Raw genomic sequence first — 22254 nt, 5'->3', positions numbered from 1 at the left:
GTTGCTTACAGAGGACATCTATTGTTGTCGCAGTCAGAGGCCATAGGTGTGACGTTTTGTTCATATATACCCTAAATGATCTAAAATTTCGTCCATGAGTAAGTTGCTCATTTTTCCAGAATCTGGGAATTTTATTGATTTTAGAAAGGTGCTTTGAGAGGTGTTTGGAAAGTAGGATGATATCCTACTGGGAAAATTTTAGCACCAGAAGTAATATCTCATGACTTTTACTGGCCTCCAAAAATGCTCTTTTGTGGCTGAATTTTCAGGTCATTAAGGGTAGATGTATGTCTATAGGGCTATGGGAGTCTTGATGGTGGCTGCAATTGTTAAAGCCATTCCGTGATAGAACTAGTCGTGTCGTAAGCTATACTGTAACACCAGATACAGCCAGAGTTATGTCCAAAGTAACTACATTTTGTATATCGTACATTGAGAATCTTTGTTCTCAACAAAATGACTTGTTTTTAAGAGTTGAGAATAAAAATGATGACCACAAGTCATCACAAAGATGGCTTTTTCTCGTGAAAATGTATATAAGTAATTTCAGACATATGAATGATTGTTTGTAGTAGTTTGTACACATCAACATTTCACACCTGTAAATCATATTGGATAAGCTCCCTTTTTGTTGAAGTCATAACTCATAATTCAGTCATAATATTATTTTATTCATATTAAACCATGACACCTGCAATTCCAAAATAAACTCGCATATTTCATTTGGCACACGCTTGTCTTCAAATCACAGTGTTGAATATTTGAACTGATATCTTGTTATACCCTAAAATATATATTCCTAGTGTGGAATTGTAGCTGTAAATATCGAATAAAGTAGCGTCCATTAGGAGTATATACAATGCATTCTTCGTTTTGAGTTCTTCCCTCCATTGATTTGATTCATTGCCGACGGCAAGCTTTGGTCGGAGGAAACCCACAACCATCCCCAGGTTGCCTGGCCCCAATGATACATACATGTAACTTGGCATCAATCTTGACTTGGCAAAACTGTATTGTTTTTTGGGTGGTAGGGGCTCAGGGTGGTGGGGGTGGTAGATTCTCAGGACAAAATAATTTTAAATTGGTTCTAAGGTTTCAGTTTCAAATTCCTTATTGTGTGTTCTAGTTCAAATATCTGCAGGTCTCACTAAGCCCAACATAGTTTACTCATGTACAGACACTGTTTGAAAAAATGAAAAAACAAACAGAAAAATAAATTCACTCACGTTTTATGGGCTGAAAGAGCAAAACTATGCTTCAATGCTTACAATTCACGCATTTTAAAATTTGTAATTTGGAAATTTTGGACTTTAATAACTTTGGATTGGGTGCAGATTTATACATATCATTTAAATGAAAAAATATAAATGAATCTAGTGTTAGGCTTTGTAGTTTTCAATTTAAAATTAAGATGTGGTTGACATATTAAGGTCATCGTTGCTGACATAATTAATATACAAGAATACATTCATGTTGTTTTATTTTTGAAAACATTTTGTTACATTGCGAAATGTTGTTGCTTATTTCCAGTAATAATTACAGTGGCAAAATAAATCTTGTTTCAAACTTATTTGCATCAAAAGTTAAACCCTAAAATATTTATCCGAAAAAGAAGAGCAAAAAAAAAATTTGTGTTCATTGTGATTCCCATCTCATGTGCATGTTTTTAAAATTTTAGGATTACAGTTAAAATGCCTTATGGAGCTTTCTCTTAGCTTTCTGTGTGATTTATGGTTGTCTGTGGCATGCCATCAGGATTGCAGTAGCTTCAGTCTACAGCCTTTAGGGATGCGCTGTGGGGTGGTCCAGGAAGATTCTCTGGCCGGGGAGGATGGGGCGGTTATTAGCTGCATTCAGACGGGTCTAAGCAGGAGACGAAGCGTGTAGTCTTCGCTTGACAATGACAATGCCTTCAGATGGTTAACACGTAAAATCAATACGGCTTTAGCGCGGAAGGACAAAATCCAGCAAGGTACCGAGGAAGAGAAGGGGGATGGCTGTCATACAGGTCTGTCTTCTGATCGGGCACAGGAAGTCTCTGCTGCCGCTCCCTGGCTCAGTTGGCTTCTGGCCAAGCTTTCCATTGGCCGCCTGATTTGGAGGAGACCTGTGGAATGAGCCGTGCGAGGTATCAACTGACCGGTTCGAATTACAGCAAAGCGACGACCAGGGACAGGGTGGCATGGTTGTGAGGTCTGATTTCAAGTCGACCGCAGTATGCTTCCTGTCAGCAACAAGTGGCGATGTCGAGCCTGTAAGGTTGTGTGGCCTGTGGCTTCCAGCCTGAATTTACAAACACCCATTCAGTTCTCAATGCGTTACAGAGTCATACACATTCCTGAACGACTAACTTTTTTCTTGCTTCATTTCGACTACATGTTTCATTCCTTTTTGCAAAAATGTTTAAAAAGAACATGATTCTCCCCAGTTATTTGCCCTAGTTGTTAATTATTTTTGTATTTTGTGTTTATATCTGTACCATTCCCTTCCACTTCCCATTCCAGACCTCACCCCCACCCGTTCACATCCCACCCCCCTTCGCATTCCACTCCCCCACCCCTTCCCATGACATCCCCCACCCCTTTTCCCCTTCTCATTCCAGACCACCACCCCCACCCCTTCTCATTCCACCCCTGTTCCCATTCCACCCCCTCTTCACATTCCACTCCCCCCCCCCCCCCATAGTGTAGATGTCCCATTTTTCTGTATTTTTAAGTTTGTTTATGTACTATTTGTTGTATATATTCCTGATGGGAATTATAGGGTTGGTATTTAACAAGCAACTTAAGACATAAATCATAGATTGCAAGCAGTTAAGAAGTCAAACTGAAGATAGCAAATAGCTCAAATGACGGTTGGTATAGTGTTTTGCCATGGGGAATTGGTTTACAAATTAAAAACACTTAGAGCAACCTATTTAATCATACATGTACATCTAGCTGCATTTGAAATTTTGACTTTAAATTTTAAAAGGGTTGATGAATATAGCCCCTGGTATTTTAGGTTGTTTTGGGGATGCGTCTTCATGATTTTCAACACAGACGAGCCCCTTTCATGCTGTACAAGTGGTATACAAATGTCAGACCTGGCACCTAAATTCCCATGATGCTTCACCAGCTAGTCTCTCGTGTTTACCATACATCATATTGCGCACAAATTTAGTCCAATTTACGGACTCTTGGCATGCTTTTATATTTTTTTTTGTGCATCGTTGAAACAAGACAAGGGATGTCCTCTCTGCCCATACATGCGAAAGTCTGTCAGCAACCTGCGGATGGTTGTGGGTTGCGCCTGGGCTCTGCCCTGTTTCTTTCCACCAGAATGCTGGTCGATGACATCTAAGCGAAATATTGTTAAGTACAGCGTAAAACACCGGTCAAATAAATGAATGAAACAGGTTGGGGAAAGAGGCCATCTCCAGCTCACTTGGTTTGTGTTTTGTACGTGTGCGAAGAGGATTCCAGCCAGCAGGCTGGGCGGGAAGGGGTCGGTGATGGGCCTTGTCCCACTACCCTGTTACACCTGCTGTTTGGGACAGTTACAGGGGGCTGCATTATTCTTTTGTATGTATGTATGTATGTTAATGTGCATGTATGTGTGTATGTGTGTGTGTGTGTGTGTGTGTGTGTGTGTGTGTGTGTGTGTGTGTGAACTGCATGATGCTGTCATGTTATACTTGATGCATATTTTTATGTGACACTGAATGATTTGTGTGTTTTCCATATTATTAATTTGTGTTGTGTATGAAGGCAATGGGGAAGAATAGTTTCATTGTAAATTGACTGAGCTTATACCATTAGGAAATAATGAACTTGTTCTTCTTTGCAGCGTGAGTCTGGAGGAAGGGAAGAAACTGGTGGGATCTTTGGAGACAGTGTTGGGAATCCCTCCGCAATCTTTGACAGTCACAGAGTAAGTCTCCAGAAGTCAGAATCAGCAGAATCTTGCCTACCATCTGTGATGTCTGAGTTGCTCCTTCTGTGAATCATAAATTTAAATAAATAAATAAATAAAAAGTCCTTTTGAAAAGGGATACAGAATTGACGCTGATTGGCTGACAGTCTGACCACGGAGATAGGTTTTCTTGAGTTAAATGCTGCAGGATTGGTCACGCTTGAATAAATCTGCCATACCTAGAAAATTCAGCTTCTCGATCTATGGGCTATTCATAACCTGGACTTCCCTATATCTCCCTATGCACCAGCCAATCAAAAATGATTATATATCCGTTTAAATGTGCAGTATGGTCACTTTATAATCTATCCGTTTGTCCCTCTTTGTGTGGGTTTGTTTGCTGTCATCTTGTACATATCTATGTATTTATATGTGTATATATAATTTTCGCTATCAATTCAGGTATAAGAATCTATGGGTCTTAGTGGAAATAATTATAATTTAGTACTGGGATGAATACATCTACAACATGAGACAATTAAATATTCCCTGCATTCATGACCAATTCCTACAGCAGAAAAAAAAGGAAGTAAAAGAATGAATCCCCAGACGATAAGAATATTAAGATTTAATTGCTGTATCAGTGCTCTTTCATACAAATTTTTGCTGCAGTATTCATGTATTTTCATGTAATTTGGCAAATTTTGGCAGACATTCCTAATTATTATATGCATAGACACATGCATTGACAGTTTTTAAGACTTCCCTGTTTTTATTGGTCTTGGAGTCTTAAGTGGTGAGATCTTGTATGAATTTCACTTGTCTTCCACTATGACTCATGGCGCATGTGATAAAGTTCACAAAGCGTTTGCCAAAGGCTCATTTGTTTTGAACCAGAGCTCTTCCATTTCCTCTGATAATGAAACTTTGCACCATGGTATCCTCGGTGCAAAATTCTTGAGTGTGGCATTAAACAATCTCATCAGTCTCTACAAAAATCTTGTGCGAGTGTGTTGAGTGGGGGTAGGGAGGGTGGGGAATGATGGTGGTTAGATGTTAGATCGATATTTCATAAATGTCAACACACAGACAGTCTTCTGGCTTTATAAACTTTAAGATAGCTGAGAGTGTGTGGGTTTCCTTCAGGCGATTGATATTCGGTGACTACCGGAGAGGTACGCGGTTCTGTTTAGGCTTCTGAGATGCTACTCATTTCCTGTAGACATCAAAAGTACCTCCGCAGACCAGGTGCTGAATCTGGCTGGTGTCAAATGTGGGCTTCAATTGTATTGTGCGCGTCCCTGCGCATTAGAAGACGGCTGACATATGAAAAAGCAAGATACGGCTGTTATTTGGCTGTGACAAATTGAACTTGGTTATTACTCGCCACCTCGACAATAAATAGAGTGAAATCTGCTTCCGGTGAAGGCTGTACATAATTACTGATGGTTGTGGTAGTGTGTTTGTGGGGTAGGGGAAGTGGGAGGGGGAGGAGAATCAAGTACAAAGTCAGAATAGCTGGTAGAGTGTTCTGTTTAGCAGTTTGAGTCAGACCTCGGCCCTTGTTCTTCATTTTATATCGCTCGGTGGACTTTTTCACCAAGACGGTAGTTTGGTGTTACAGAAATCAGCTGGTTACATGTATTCAATATAGTACCTGAGCTTTATACCTGAAAAACCAAAGAAAAAACACAAATTCAACGATAAGTCTCTGAGACCATGCATGCATCCTTAAAATATTTTTATTAGAAAAAAGTTAACATGTTTTTATTGTTGGGCTGGCCAAGCGGTTTAAAGAGAGCTTGGGCAGCATCGTGACTCACGAGGTTAATTCTTTATACCATTGTGAACAGTGTGAGATCAAATCCATGCAGACTAGAACTACTGAAGAAGAAACGACCTTACGTGTTTTAATGGACTGCTTCATTGTGCTTAGAGCTTTCTGTTTTTCTGAGGTAGCTATTTTTTTTTTTTAAAAAAGGATGACATTTAAGATGTCCACATGTCAAGTTTGCAGCCGATGAAAATGTATAGCGGTGATATAGGACTGAGATTGACGTCATTATTATAATATAATTGTCTTATGCCAGAGCCATCAGGTTTATTAATCCTAGTAATCACAGGTTAATGTGATCTCTTTTGCTCTGTATAAATTTATGGGCTTCGTCCACTCAGAAATGTTCCTTATATGCATTAAAGTCGCAGTGCTTTCCTCGTAGATTATAATTGCTGAAATGGGCGTATTGAATCGGTTGGAGGCGGAGGTTGGTGGAAAGGGGTTAAGTTATTTCACTTATTAATAATTATTGCTGTGGAGTTTAGCACACCAGCACATCGCAGTGACCTAGGAGCCTCTCACACCATATGTTGGCTGTGAGTTCAAGTCCAGCTCATGCTGGTTTCTTCTCTGCTCATACATGGGAAGGACTGCTAGCAACCTGCGGATAATCGTCGGTTTGCCCGGTTTCCTGCCACCATAAAGCTAGCCGTCGTATAAGTGAATTATTCTTGAGTACCGGTATGGCATAATCACCAATGAGTACCCCCCCCCCCCCAAAAAAAAAAAAAACAGTAGATAAATAAATTAATAATTAAACACAGAAATAAAGATAACCTGTTTTATTGTGCACATCACAAAAGCTAGGTTGATGTTATATGGTTTCATTGTATGAAATTTTCTCAAGTAGAATCTTTATGAATTGTTGGTGCTCAAGGAAGAGAATTAAACGCCCTTACTCTGTAGACATAGCCGAGGCAGCAAGAGCTAGATTTGAAACTTTAACCTCATTGGTCAGAGGTCGATTTGTTGTGGAGAGAGAAATACTTCAGCAGTTTGTTGGGCCGCTGTGGGTATCAAGAATGTTCTATAAAATTCAAAAATAAACGGTTCAAGAACAAAAAGGAGAAAATAACCGGAAAAGGTTAGATACTGCTTTGTCTTTGTCTAAGGATTGCTGTACATATAATAATGAAAACCTGTAGTGATTAATAGGCATGTGATTGACTGGAGCCGTAGAGTGGTGCTTATACTAGAACATATTTGTTGGTTCTCTTGTATTTTATTATTTCCTTCTGTTCCTTGGAAAAGCCATCGTTATTAGAGTGCCACTCTGCTGCTCAATTTGACTTCCTCCTCATTGTCATGTGTGAAGCATAAGTCTTCAGTCGTAATCTGCAGCAGCTTCCTGAGAAAGCCTGGCTGCCTCCGTTGATTGGGCGCTTTCTCTCTCACTATGTACAACTTCTTCATCATATAGCATTCAGTGATTTAAGAGAGCCCGATCGGCCAGAGCAGAAATCAAGCATGACGTGTGGAAAATAGTGTCGTTTTTACGGAAATTAATCGCTGGCGCTGGCATGTGGCTCTGTAGCTCTCACCACTAAGGCTGGATTTAAATGGTGGGGGTCGGCCTCATAAGAATCCCTCAGTGGTTTGGCGCTTGGGAGGTCGTTGACAAATGGATGTATGTTTGGCGTTACTCAAGCTGTTTAATACCTTGCCCTGACAAGATTGGCCACATATTAGTTACACCTCCCCATGCCAGAGCAACAACCTTCTGAAAATAATAACTAAAAAAATAATTTAAAACAAAAAAAAAAAAATAAAAATAAAGAGAAAGAGGATAGTGCAAGGAGAAAAAAATGTGTAGTCAATAAAATACTGAAGTGCCGTAAGGTTTATAGAATACTGGTTGACTGTTGTCTGTTACAAGGCCCTGCAGGCAGGTGCGATAAGAACGCTGCTGTTGTCCCCCCACCCTATATAAGCATCTTCATTCCCCTTGTCCATTTTGTCATAGGTCTTTTGCCTTGAAGAATCTCAATGAGTACATGCAATTCAGAAAGTGGGAGATATTATAGACCTTGTTCAAATTGGTGACAGCTATAACACACGGTGTATAAGAAACAACCAAAGAATTTATGCTGCATGAATTGTTAAACATTCGTGTATACTTGTACACTTTAAAACATTGTAAATGTCTTGATTGCTGTAGGCTTAATTCTTTCTTTTTGTAGTGATATCCATCACTAATACGTTAAAGGCCATTATAGTCCACCCTTCGGGCACGTCAGTTTCTTCCACATTTCTTAAAATGACCGCAATTCTCATATAAGTGTATAATAAAAAATTGTCGTCAAATATATAATTACGACAAAAAGCACCTATCGTTTAAAAAACATATGTTTTTCAAATATATACGCAGAGCAAAGTTTGAAAAATGCTTTGATCAGAATGAATATGTCTGTTAGCTGGCTAGGTCTTCGTTTCTGAAGCCCAAATGTCTGTTTAATGTGAATTGTGTAGCTTTGTTTCTTTTTTCTACTGTGACCTCAATCTAAAGCAACTGTTCAGTAACTATCCGGCCATGATTATTTTATCAGCTCATAATATCACATAAGGTGTTCACATCATGGGGCATTTTTTGGGGCATGTGAGGAGGCAAACCTGAGCAGTTTCTGATATCTTGGCATGAGATTCCTGATTTGCTGAGCTGGGCTCACATTGCCTTGATCCGACAGCGTTGCTTGTGCAGATCAGCTGCTCTGGGAACATTGCATGCTGCCAGGAACGATCCTGTCATTAGTGCTGGTGTTTTTTTTCCAGGGGAGGTTGCGAGGGGAGGTTTTTCGGAGACATGAACCTCTGCTATTGTTACATTGACCTGTGTTAAGATGGAGGTATTTGTTAAAATGTCAGCTGAGTTGTCCACTGCGAGCAAGGCGACCATCGCCTGCGTCCCGTTATCAGCTCTTCTTGCCGTCCGTCTTTCCGTCTTGCGGTGGTATTGATCGAGCAAAATGAAACAGCATGTATGCCACGGCACGACATCATGCGGAGCATTTCAGTCGCAAATCTCCCCCCAATTAATTCTGAGCAAGCCATCGATAATTCCTCACGTATTACAGGCACACGGAGCAGGAGGACAAATTAAGTCTTACAAGTAAAGCTTTTTGGGAGACTTCTTACAACCTGTAAGCTGCTTCTGGCTTCTTCTATACCTGGTTCTTAGAAAGACACACCTGGTACAGTGGATAGTTGAAGTAGCATTACGTTACACTTTGCACATGTAGGCCCTTGTTAGTTTTAATACTTGTAATGTACAAATAAATGTCACAAAATGTTATTTTACGATTTTCCAATGAAACATCATCCCATGTTCCAAGCTAAACCTCAAAACCTCAAAACACCTAAAATGAATAAAAAAAATTTGTGGTCATTTAAGGTGCTGTACATGTTTTGTCATCCTCTTTTATCTCTCTTTCATGATGACATTTAACTTTAACTTTTACACTTTGTCCATCATATATCTGTCAGTATTGGTGCAAAATATTACTTTTATTTTTTGTGATATTGTTTGGAAGTTCATAATGTGTTTTCTTGCAGAAAATGACTATGTACTGTGTACACCCTTATTCTTCAACCTTTTCAGCCACTACTGCGACCAATATTTTGAAACATTCTGAGAGGAATTTGGACAATAGAGAAATAATTTGCACAGTTTCATGAAACCTGCATCTTTAGTGGCACAAACAAATCGTTTTTGGCATTATCTTTATAATGTTTGTAGGCATGTATGGTGAAAAGAGTGCCTTAGCAGTGGAAAAGGTTTGAGATCTACACTATATGAAATCTCCTTTGCGAATGCTTTTATAATTAACATGGTCACATAAGTATGTCAGTTTATTTTTCATGCCAAATTAATTTGCATGCAATTTAACACGTACTAGTATAATGTGATGGTGAAAGTCATTGTATTCCAGTCAACAAGGAAGGCCTGAAAGGGTCTTTGTATTCAGTGGTGAGGAATTTGTCCTCAAAGAATCAAAAGAATATTATCCCCATGGGCATCTGCATTCATGCCATCAAAAAAAACTCCGGGCATGGTAGCATTAAAATTCTTTGGCACTGGCAGTATGAAAGTCAAAAGCACTTTGAATTTTATGATTAAATGCTTATCCATGTAAACATATACACAGTGTAAGTACTGCATTTGTGAAAACAAAAGTGCAGTTTAGAAGCAGGTAAAGCCAAAACATATTATATTTAGAGCTTGATCTCTCCATTCTACCCTCCAAATAAACCTAGCTATCATACGTGGGAATTTCTGGCTGTGAGAGATCTGGGTATAGTTTCATGATTGCTGTCATTTAAATGAAATGTTCTTGAGTACGTCGTAAAACACCAATGAAGTAATTAAATAAATCAAAGCTAAAAAAGTCCGTTCTATTTAAGATCAGGGCAACTCTCAGAATCAGGAAAAATGAGGAACTTAATTTGTCTGCGATCAAACTTGAGATCAAACACATACTGCATGTGTTACTGACAAGACCTGACAAGAAAAGAAAATACAATAACGTTTGTATACCTTTGTGTTGTGTTGTAGCGTACAAGATGGCCGTGTCACGTTTCGTATCAGCCCTGAACTGCTCAAAATCTACAATGCCTCCAGTATTGCCAAGGTTGCCGGTAAGCTCTTTTTACAATATTATATCTGTTGTGAGCCCTTTTTTTGGTTTGTTTTTTTTTGGTTTGTATGTGTGTATGTAGTGTTCTACATTTACCTGATGTTCCATAATTATGCATCAGATCCGTGAACTTCATATTTCATTTTATTGTAGAATCTGGTTAGATCTGGGGAAAACTGACAAGAAATAAAACTTTTACAATTACGAAATGCAAAAGTTAAATTACTTTCCACCATTTTACTTAGGTATCCTTTCATTCATACAAAAGATCTTAATTGTGTCAAAGTTTTTTTTTACTGTCAGTTCATTTGACTGTGTCTTGAGGGTCCTATGAAAGGCGCATGCAAGCTCCATATTTGAACAACTTGTATCCCCATTCATGTCGCGGATGCGTTTCATGTCACCTGATGGTCTCTGCAACGCCCTCACACGTAATGGCTTGTTTTCCCCGCGGTATCATCCCATTGTCCTTGTAATTACCTCGGGCCATTCAAAACTCAGCACTTCACACAGTCAAACCCGGGTTCTATTTACAATTCGCGTGTGCTTCCACAGAAAGCTACGCCGAGGCTTTATTGTCCCAAGTTATCTCTGAGGCAATTTCACTTTTCAAGTGGTCAGGAAATTTGTGTGCAGTGTGATTGACATGGTGTGTGGGAGAGGCCTGTCCATTTCCCCGACAATTAGACAACGAACTGCATCGGGTCTTCTCGTGCTCAGTGGTTGTGTGGCCCTGTCTTACCATAAACCAACACCTCTGCCAGGAGACTAAGGATGTACTTAAACTGGAGCTAAAATGGTACTTTTCTGAATATCCCAAACCATATATAAGCAAGCCAGTGCTGCTCTTTCATGCAGATACAGTTTGAATTGGTTGCAGAATTTGTACATTCAAGTTTAGAGCGTGTTACTGGAGTGGATTAGTTTTACTGTGCTGTGTAGATTATCACAGAAGTGAAGATCGATGTTTAAGGCTGTCCATATTGTACAGAGCTGTCTCGTAGGATTATAAATTAAGCTGTGCATGTTTGGTTTGGGGTTTCCTTCCATTACAGGCATGTTGGAGATAAGCCACAAGCTGACAGGGGAGTTCAACGAGGACTAGCAAAATTATACAAGTGTCCTGTTTTTATGATAAGAAATATCAGCTCTTTCCATCTGGCTTTTTGTAAACAGATAAACATAGCCTATCAGAAAGATTTGATTTTATTTCTCAGAAATTTTATAGTTTTTGGCTTTATAGTCTTGAGACACAACATAAAAATAAAGCCCAACAGGTGGAAGAGTGAGGTCTTTTTTCCTTTATTTCTTGAAATTTCTTGAAAGGTTCTTCAGCCAGGAAAATATTCTGTTGGGTATTGATAATTGAGATGATCATTGAGATGGTCATGACTGTTTAGCAAAAAGCGTATATCCCAAAATAGTCATCGTAAATTTTGTGTACTTTGAAGGTACTTGGAAAGTAGACCGCATGCATGTAGAATTGGCAGCAAAGTTTATATCTCAAAATATTCTTGAAGTATTTGCTTAAAACCCACGAAATAAATACCCTTTTAATAGACAGTCATTTGTAAGACTATATAGCTAAAGTTGTCTTAATCTTAATTCCTTTATAAACTGTAGCCCTGTCACACCTGTGGTGATCAAGCTTTAGCATCCAACTCCTACTACTGCCAGGTATAAACTGTCAAACTGTTCTGCTGCTGATGTCTTTGGGTGCTTGTAGAAGGCTCTTAGTCTACTCTGCCACAATACTCCATTATTAAGCCTCTCAGTATATTATGAAGTTCAGCACTGATGCTACATGTTAAAGCTAGACCCTTTATGGAACTTTCCCACTGCGTTTAATTGGCAAATACTTTTTCTGATAAAGCGTTATTTTATTATTCATTTATGGTGTTTATTGAAAGCTCCTATGTGGAAAACTTAATGTATGAATAAAGTGTATTTGTCCTTTCCCACTTTGCTTGGGGAAAAATTTTTTTGATTCAACATATTATTTTATCATTTGTGTACATTCGTGTGTATTGAAAGTTTGTGTGGAAAACTTGATGTAAGAATAAGGCGTGTCTATACTTTCCCACTTGTTTTTGCAAACACTTTTTCCGGTTATGACATTATTTGTGTTGTCTTTGATGGGAACTATTACAATTCAGACACTGTGACCATCACATTCAAGTCTAGCAGTTATTCTTTGTTCTTCTTGGAAATTAACCATTTTCATATGCAATTTTGGGACATTGAATACTTGTGTTGTGGATATGGAATTATTCTGGCTAAGAAAGGAATTATTTGCCCACCTTCAGTTCATCAAAAAACCATCGAGTTTTCAGTAAAGGGTTGTTGGGATTTATATGTTGTGATTAAGAATTGAATAAAAATTTTAATTATGTTTGGACTCGTATTTTCATTTATTAGTGCTTAGTTTCGTGTCACGAAAGGTTATCGAATTCACTTGTGGTATTTTCAGGAATGTCACGTACCAGTCGGTACCTTCATTGCCTGTGATAGCATATGTACTGAAAAGATTTACTCTATGTAAGGTACCCAACGTCCATGTATTTAACAGATCCTAACAATATTTAGGCCTACCTTACATCAATGGAGCGCTTTGTTAGTCACCAAAATGGAGAAAATAAAAAATGTGGAAGTTATAAGACGGCGGGTATGCCATTGATCTTGACCCCAGTGCAACAGGTAAGGGGTGAGCAGGCGTAAATGCGCTTAAAAATTAGATGATACGCTTCTAAAATTAAAACAGAGCGAACTGGACGCGCATTTTGTGTACGTCTAAATTTCTGAAAGCTATAAGCGTACATGCGAGATATAAAACAAACGGGCCTGTCAGAATGGTAAGTACGTGTAGATCTCCAAAGTAGTTTACGGGCGCGACGCTCTCCACGACATGTCAGTTTTCAGAAACTGAAGGTTACTGCAAAGGATTATGATATGTGTACCCGTAGTCGTGGAGAATGAATACTGTGATATTTGTATTTGTGTTGTTTCCCATGAAGAAGATGTAGCAAGGGCTTAAAAAAAATTTGGGTTATTATGCAACAAGATCTGTTACTGTACTGCATTAAATCTTCCTAATAACGCCCCCAGTGTATGGTTTTAGGCCTACACCGATCGTCAGGTAATTGTGCTGTGTTAAAGTGTCATCGAGGGTCCAGTTTCCAACGTTTACGATCATGACAACAGCTAGTGTTCAGAAACATTTCAGATTTATACGATATACTGCCAATAAGTAAAGCACAAATAATAAATTTTTGTGTTATAATGTAGACCCCCATTTGGATTTAGCGTAACTGTTTTGATCCCAAAACGGCAGTTCGTGTACAGAGAAATGTTTCGACAGGTAAAAAAAAACACAAAAAAAAAAAAAACAGTCGCATTAGATTACTTACCATAGAATGCAACCCATGCTATCAAAACAAAAATGAAAAGGTAAAGTTGTCAATGAGTGAGTTTTTGAAATAAACCCAGTAGGCTTACATGTTGAGGTGTAATAAATAAATGTAGACCTTTGAGCATCATTAGATTTATTCCTTGTGAGGAAGAGCTGAAGTAATTAATTTATTCTAGAATGTTACAACAATTATTTTAAATCATAATTCTGTGCAATGGACATGCACATACATATACTTGTAGTTCTATATGTAACTACAAGAATCTTTGTACTAGTAGGTCTATACATGCTGTATGCATATGTACATGTTTGTCTTTCGATTTTCTCAACCACCTTAACTGAATCAACTGCACATTTTCCAGGTGTTTTGCTGGGATCCAAAATAGTTAAGTGATGAGTATTTTCAAAAAAATGTTCTTCGGTCGGCTTACCCAGTACTTCCTCTCTTGGAAAAGTATGGAGTACCGCTCTATACATCTGAATATTTTAGCACTGCTTGACCCTTTGGGTTACTGCCCGATAGTTGATCTTCGTAATTGCATGAATGCCAACAAACTTATTATATAAAGTTTTTATGGTCCGTTCGGTTAAATTGTGGAATGAGTTTTTAGTAATCGGTTGCCATATGTGATGAACATTTGGGCATAATCTGGAAAAGACTGAAAAAAAGGTTGACAGATTTGACATGTATTTTATGTGTCCTGGCAATATTTGTACTGTTGAAATACAGTATGCTGCCTTGATGTGTTGCAACATATGGCAGTGGTTTAAATACTGAAGATTTTCATGCTCACACCAACGTAACAAATAGAAATGTTAACAACTGTTTTCCCCAAAAAAATGAAACGTTATGAAAGGTTGATGAATTATGGTGTTGAAACAGCAGAGGGGTTACACACAAGCACATTGTATTTATATTTCTGAACCGTCTTTTCAAAACTAGATTATGACAAGTATAAAAACCGACCCTACCCCCCAACCCCCCGAGAAAATCAAGCTTGTATTTTTGAGTTCAGTACAAATGCATGTTTGCAAGGTGTCTATTTAAGCATATTCTGAAGACATTATTCTGTGTAGACTGATAAATTATGCTTTTGTAAAGTCCTGAAATTGACCATCCAATCAATGTAGTTTTGTTTCAGAAGTCAAATTATAAATGTGCTTAAGATGCACTGAAAGTTGCTCTTTTATATGCAAAAAGATAGAGGAATTAGAGTAGGTACATGTGCCGCTTGTGGTTTATGCATTTTTACATGGCACTTCTACATTACAATGTGCTGTTTGTACACATCAAGGTCCTTATTGATCATCTTAACACAAGTAGTTGTTCTGTTTTTCTTTTTGTCTAGATTTTCTTCATGTATGTATGCAGAAATGTCTCTTGGTAATAGATGAGGATCGATTTTAAAAACTTTGATGACAGATGAATGAAGATAGGAATTTGCCTTAGTCTTTGTGTGTAGTTTTCTAGCACAGCACAAATATAGCATACTTATCTAGAGACTGTTTCTTTCGAGCATCCCAGTTCTCTCTCTTATCGACTTTATGTCAATATTCCTGAAGTGACATATACAAATTAGTTATTGCCGCATGACTCACGCTGATTTGTATCGAATTAAGTTTCTATTTATATAAAAGCTAGAAGAAGACAAGAGAGCACATGTTTTCCCGTCCTGATAAGGTCGTCTGTAAACCAATGAAGAATAGTGGACAACATCATTTTAAGTCACACAGTGTACACAGATGGCTAAATACTGCTCTGTTCCATAGCATGGACCTGATCTTTGAATGTGTATGGCAGCCTGTTTCTACCAGCAGCGCAGGGGGGTCAAAATGACAAGTGTCAATGAGGCATGTATCTTTGGTATTAACTGAAAGGGACTTAATTTGGACTATTAAAATAATGTGAAAGACAACATTTCTTGCATGAATGAAGTATCTGTGCTTGTAAATGTATATAGCAGGGTTTAATATGAAAGTCATTTGGCTAGAATCTGGAGAAAGCCCTCATCCCTAATTCATTTGGTCTGGTACAAACAAACCTTCTGACTTTCGTTGGTTAAGTTGGAGTTTTTCTGGAAGTCAGCTTGAGCTGGACTTGAACTCTTTGTGATCGCTGTGAGAGGCTACTGAGTCATTGTGCTGAACTAGCATGCTATCCAGCTGGAATTGATCTTGCAGCTCTTTCATGAAAAGCTGTTCAGCTTCTTTTAAAACAATCCATAACGCTTTTATAGCCCGAAAGAATTTTATTTGATACTGATTCCAACTGGATTGATGGCTAGAAGTGAAATTATAACTAATGTATCTGTGTCAGTTTGAAGACTTGTGACTTGTTCTCAAATCATGTCAATTATCATGATCATGTAGATTGAAAATTGATACTGTAGGGACGATTGACACAAGATAGAGATTGCCTAGCTCTGGCTGTAATTTGGACAACTCCATATAGCTTACAGGCTCGGATCTTGAAGCCTTTTTTCTGCTTCACTGTATGGAGCCGAATCAGTTGCTTGCGTTAATATGATTTAATGTTAGTCCCGGTGATAATTTGGATGTTGATATTCTTATCAGAGTTTTGATTTGTGTTATTAGAGGGGTGCTTCACCAACCTTCTCATTACCTGCCCAGCTTAATGACGCTGTGCTTGATAGTCTTCAGAGGTTTTAGGAGGACTCAAGCAAGATCACACCGGAAGAGGTGGAATCAAGAGTCTATCAGCCGGTTTGGGTGCAATTTTTTGGTGGTTAGATGGGGCTGGGAATACTCCACTGGTTTCAATGAAGCTATAGATATGATTGAAGACTCCCCTCCCCCCCCAAAAAAGAGCTGTCTGCTTTTAAAGGTTGTTTTGCAAAGAGCAGTGTTCATATTGCGCTTAAAGTGAAATCATACTTCTCCTGTAGCAAAAAGCTAGTTGTGCGACGTAAAATACGTTGAGTTAACAGACACCTGGGGAAACTGGAAGCTGGCGACTGTAGGACATAGGAACAGTATAATAAGATTAGAAGCTATCAGTGGAAGTTGTAAATAGGCTGAAATTGGAGTCTAACTCCGCTGGAAGTACTGTCTTGAAATGGCTTCTTTTTAAATGGACATTTCCCCCCCCCCCCCCCACTCTTCCTATTATTACAGAACAATAGAGGGTCTGCTATGCGCAGAAACCTTTTAATTTCTCATTATGGCAAAGCCTGGTTTTAGCTCAAGTGTCCAGCGCCAGGCGGAAGCCCTTCTAATGGGGGTACAGAACAAATTGTCCTTTCGGACATTGTCAGAGAAAGCAGACAAACTGTACGGACACTGTAGATGTGAGGGCTTGGACTCTCCCCTAATCAGCCTGCATGCTCTCTTCTCACAGATGACCCCCGCCCCCTTGCCCATGCATTTCACACCCCACCCCCTCTAGCATAATATCCTCTTCTGACTTGCTGAATATATGACATATACGCACGTCATTCTAGCCTTGAATTTGGCACATGGATATGTAAATATATATATATATATATATATATATATATATATATATATATATATATATATTTATATATGCTTTTAGAAGACTTTCACACGCTAACACAGGTTTTATGCCTCTGCCGTGTCTGAAGTGATGTATTTTTTTTTATACCTGTACCATTATGGACAGCCCTAATGGACAAAAATATGTTCATTTGATTTATTTATTTATATTTACTGTGCTCGGGAATATTTCACTTACACGACGGCGGCCAGTATTATGGTGGGAGGAAACCGGGCAGAGCGTGGAGGAAACCACAACAATTTTCATTTGAAGGCCCGGTCATATATGTAAATGTGTTCTTTGTGATTAAGTATCATTCAGTGTATACGTGAATGTAAAAACAACACAAAGAAAAAAAAATGGTTTTGATTGTTTGAGGTTACATAGTATATGTTTTTGGACAGCTCCTAATTTATAAACGTAAAACCGTGATGATAAATGCCTGCATGTGTATGTACATTGTATGTGTACAATATACCTGCAGGCCTGCTGTCACAGTGCGTGCTGTTTTCTTACAGCATTTTGTGGTTCTGATGTAATTCGCAGAATTGATTAGCTGTGGGGGATGGGGGTGGGAGTGCGGGGTAAGCCAGTCTGGTAATTCACAGTTTGAGCATGCAAATTGCAGACTAGAATACACATATAACCAGTCTGTACTCACCATGGAAATTTGTATCCATGTTAGACTTGAAACCTTTGCAGTATAAGTTTCAACTGTTCTCAGCTTCATCCATTATAAGTCTGGCTATATTCAAGTAAGTTCATAAACGGCATTAAACAACAAGTTAGAGGCTGAGAGAAACTAGAGCCAAGTCAGTTTTGGCTATTTTTCGCAAGAAGTAAAAAGTTACAGTCTTTTTGTTAATCCCATCCCCAGCATTGTACGTTAAGTGAATGTTTAAAAATAAGCGAAGAATTCTGCTAGAATATTTAAATGAGGCGCTGTCAATTCAGTGGAGATGGAGCATGCGCACAGCGGTAGGTAAACTTCATATGTAAACAAACATAGCTGATTACGCAAATAAGAGAAGGACTTACAGCTCGTTTGTCACATTATCTGCCAAAAAGGGGTGTAAAAAAAAGGGCTTGACCAACAAGTCTAGAGTTGTAATTGGTGGTCAGTTTGAATGATGGAGTACATTAAAGAAAGAAAAGGGTCCCTTGAAGCACGATGTTGCTTCATTAGTGCTTGTTTAAGTTGCCACTTACCTGCGGCTTACTTCGTGTACAACCACGTTCAGCGCCAAGCTCCCGCTTTTCATTTGCATGCCTGTTATGGTACAATATGTATATTTTCGGTATAAATACTTAGGCGGAGGAATATGGATAAAGTAAGATAGCAAGATCACACTGGTACTATTTCCGTCACCCACGCATACCTTGCTCGACATGTTTGTTTTGACTGGAACTTTCTGAACGCTGTGCGTATGCCCCATGCTCTTCCGGTTACATATTTTAATGAGGGACAGTGGCCAGCCCTTTTTGTGTTGAATTTGAATTACAGCGAGACTTATCCGGGCTTGTACAAGCTACATACTCGATAAATATTTTTTATTTCATCGTGATTGATTTAGTTTATGATCAAACTTTAAAACTTTGTTAAGATGTTGCAATCAGAATTTGTTTAAAAATTAAAATTTTGTCACTTTAATTGGTAATCTGGAATTAGTTTTTGTCCATTGATGTATAATCTGTTTTTAGTATTAAAAGTACACAATTTATGTACTTTTTGTAGAGATGTCCAGATTCCTTAGAGCATGCAATGGTATAATGAGCTAGCGTGATGGTTTCTGTTTGGAACATATGAAGGTGTCAGTTTAGAGCATAGATGTAAGGGTGTCAGTTTGGAGCATACATGTAAGGGTGTCAGTTTGGAGCATAGATGTAAGGGTGTCAGTTTGGAGCATAGATGTAAGGGTGTCAGTTTAGAGCATAGATGTAAGGGTGTCAGTTTGGAGCATAGATGTAAGGGTGTCAGTTTGGAGCATACATGTAAGGGTGTCAGTTTGGAGCATACATGTAAGGGTGTCAGTTTGGAGCATAGATGTAAGGGTGTCAGTTTGGAGCATACATGTAAGGGTGTCAGGAGCGTATAACGGTTTCAGTTTGGAGCATACATGTAAGGGTGTCAGTTTGGAGCATACATGTGAGGGTGCCAGGAGCGTATAACGGTTTCAGTTTGGAGCATACATGTAAGGGTGTCAGTTAGGAGCTTATATTGGTGTCAGTTTGGAGCATACATGTAAATGTGTCAGTTAGGAGCATATCATGGGGTCAGTTTGGAGCATACATGTAAGGGTGTCAGGAGCATATAATGGTGTCAATTTGGAGCATACATGTAAGTGTGTCAGTTAGGAGCATACAATGGTGTCAGTTTGGAGCATACATGTGAGTGTGTCAGGAGCATACAACTGTGTCAGTTTGGAGCAAAATGAAGTTTGGAGCATTTATGCCCGTATAAGAATGTCAGTTTTGAGGATAACAGTGACAGTTTGGAGCATAACAGTGACAGTTTGGAGCATAACAGTGTCAGTTTGGAGCTTAACAGTGCCAGTTTGGAACATAACAGTGCCAGTTTGGAGCATAACAGTGCCCGTTTGGAGCATGACAGTGACATTTTGGAGCTTAACAGTGACAGTTTGGAGCATAACAGTGCCAGTTTGGAGCATAACAGTGACATTTTGGAGCTTAACAGTGCCAGTTTGGAGCATAACAGTGCCAGTTTGGAGCATAACAGTGACAGTTTGGAGCATAACAGTGCCAGTTTGGAGCATAACAGTGACAGTTTGGAGCATAAAAAAATTTGAAGCATAAAAGAATTTGGAGCATAATGGTTTCAGTTCAGAGCATAAATATAAATAAATATCAATGGTGTCTGCTATAAAGAGTGGTGCAGGTTTGATAGGGGTCTGCTGCGTTAAAGCTTGATCACTTCACAGTTATGTAACTGCATGTATGTATATATATATATATACACACACACACACACACACACATATATATATATATATATATAGCCTGTGCATTTTTCGTACAATATTCTTACCTTGTGTTGGAGATTAACATTTACAACAAAGTCTTTTGCACGTGATTTATTGAAATTTAATCTGATCCATTAGAAACTACTGGTAGAGTCAAGACAAAGAGACTTTAATACTTCAAACATTGAAGCTGTTTTTCAGACTTGATGGCAGTGCGATAATTAGTGAGAAATTCAAACTGTCGCCTCCTTTATAGCGTGCGTGTAATGATTAAGCTGACGGCAGATTTTTCTAGCCATCTCCGTTTAGCTAATGAAGGTTGCAGGTTAAATGAAATTCCTTCCCTGTCAGTGTTTATGATGTGGAATTCTATAGATATCAGATGCGCTCCTCACTCTATTGTTCTGTGTCCTCAAAAGAGCCCAAAGAGTTATAAGTGGCCTTGATATTCATCCATCAGCTCAAGATGAATTTCAGCCCAGCCAAGCTTTTCAAAGACCCGGCTATCCCAGTTTTGTTTTCGGAGGGAAAAACTATTATGTATTAAGGACGCCGCAAAGCTTTTAGTGGGATGTTAGGCTCTCTAATATGGGAGGAAAGAATGGTCTGTGGCTTAGTTTGTGCGCTTAGGGTTTGTCGTCGAGTGATGGAACTCTCCTGTAATGGAGTATGATAATGCCCATGCTCGGAAATACCGAGCCTTTTTGACCCATGTGCTACCCCACCCCCCTCCCCCTCACCCTCATGATTCCCCCCTGTGGAGAAGTATGCCATGTGACAGTGGCAGTAAGGGATGAAGTTGTGGTAAACTACTGTTCCTCCAATCGCCCCCGGGTGCTTGGTTTAGCTGATGTATCAGTGAAGCCTGCAGATATGAATTTCTGGAAGAGATAATAATTACACAGGAAGCATCTGAAAGGAATCTCCGAGAAGCAAAGAAGAAAAAAAGCAAACAAGAGGAACGGATCCTGCAGAGACGAAGAAAGAACTTTTGTTTTTACTACTCGAGGCAAATGTTTAGTGCAATCTTTAGATCTCCAGGGAGTCTGGTTTCGGTATGCCAAGGTAAAAGAGAGAAATAACACTGCCAACAAATGCTGCTTTAGCCACTGATAAAAGGGATATTAAAGATTGTGTGAAGTCATTCAGAATAACCTAAACTGAAGAGTTATTATTAATATTTCGATTTTTGTTTTCTAGCTTTTATCCAAGATGATATATGTGCTACTGTTATGTTTTGACTGACTCATTCAAATTTATGCATTTGTTTGGGGATCAAGTAGCAGAAAAAGTGCACTTTTAAATTTTTTTTAAAAGGATTATCATCTTTGGTCCCTTGGGATTGCCTGTTCAGTTCAAGATTAACTTGCACTTTCACTGAAAAGTCCTTATGTATTAAAAATGATTATAATTCTAAGTATTAAAAGTAAGTCTGCACAGGTCGTTCAGAATCTCTGGCATTTTGCTTCATGATTGTGTTTAATTCCACTTAACCCAGGGCTTAATGGACCCTGTATTCGTTTCGTTGAGTTAGATTGCTATCTTGGATATGTGAACGGTTGCAGTCAAAGCGCAACCGAGATGCATATTTTATTGTCTTATATACTAGCATGGTACACGATTTGAATACTGAGTTCACACATTCACCTAGAACAATAATCGTGTCTTTTCAAGATCACTGAAAACTGTTGACTGCTTCTCCTTTTCGTAGACACAACATTCTATGAGATTGAAGTTTTATTACTGTTGTTGGGCATGTCATATTGGGTTCTTCATCTTTTTATGTTGCTTACCGCTGGAGGAAATTTTGAGTCATTAATTAGATGAGACATTGAGATACCAAGAATGGATAGTCATGGGCAACTCTACATGTGTGTTTGTTCTCAAAGCAATATAACGGTGTTTTAAGTACAGTTTTCTGGCAGACTACTTTCTGACTATTCACCATCTGGATGTTTCAGCAGGAGGATTTTTTTGCCTGTGGC

General features: G+C 38.7%; 1 protein-coding gene across 1 annotated transcript in view; it reads left to right on the top strand.

The window, feature by feature from the left end:
• LOC135477525 (receptor-type tyrosine-protein phosphatase N2-like) overlaps positions 1–22254 on the top strand; it is a 186994-nt gene that overhangs the window by 74697 nt on the left and 90043 nt on the right. The window contains exons 9-10 of the mRNA XM_064757665.1: positions 3829–3912; positions 10281–10363. Coding sequence (XP_064613735.1) covers positions 3829–3912; positions 10281–10363 — 167 coding nt within the window. The remainder of the gene's footprint in view (positions 1–3828; positions 3913–10280; positions 10364–22254) is intronic.

This window comes from Liolophura sinensis, chromosome 11 (assembly GCF_032854445.1).
Source record: "Liolophura sinensis isolate JHLJ2023 chromosome 11, CUHK_Ljap_v2, whole genome shotgun sequence".
Lineage (NCBI taxonomy): Eukaryota > Metazoa > Mollusca > Polyplacophora > Chitonida > Chitonidae > Liolophura > Liolophura sinensis.
The sequence above is the reverse complement of the archived record's forward strand: the minus strand, read 5'-3'. Positions and strand labels throughout refer to the sequence as shown.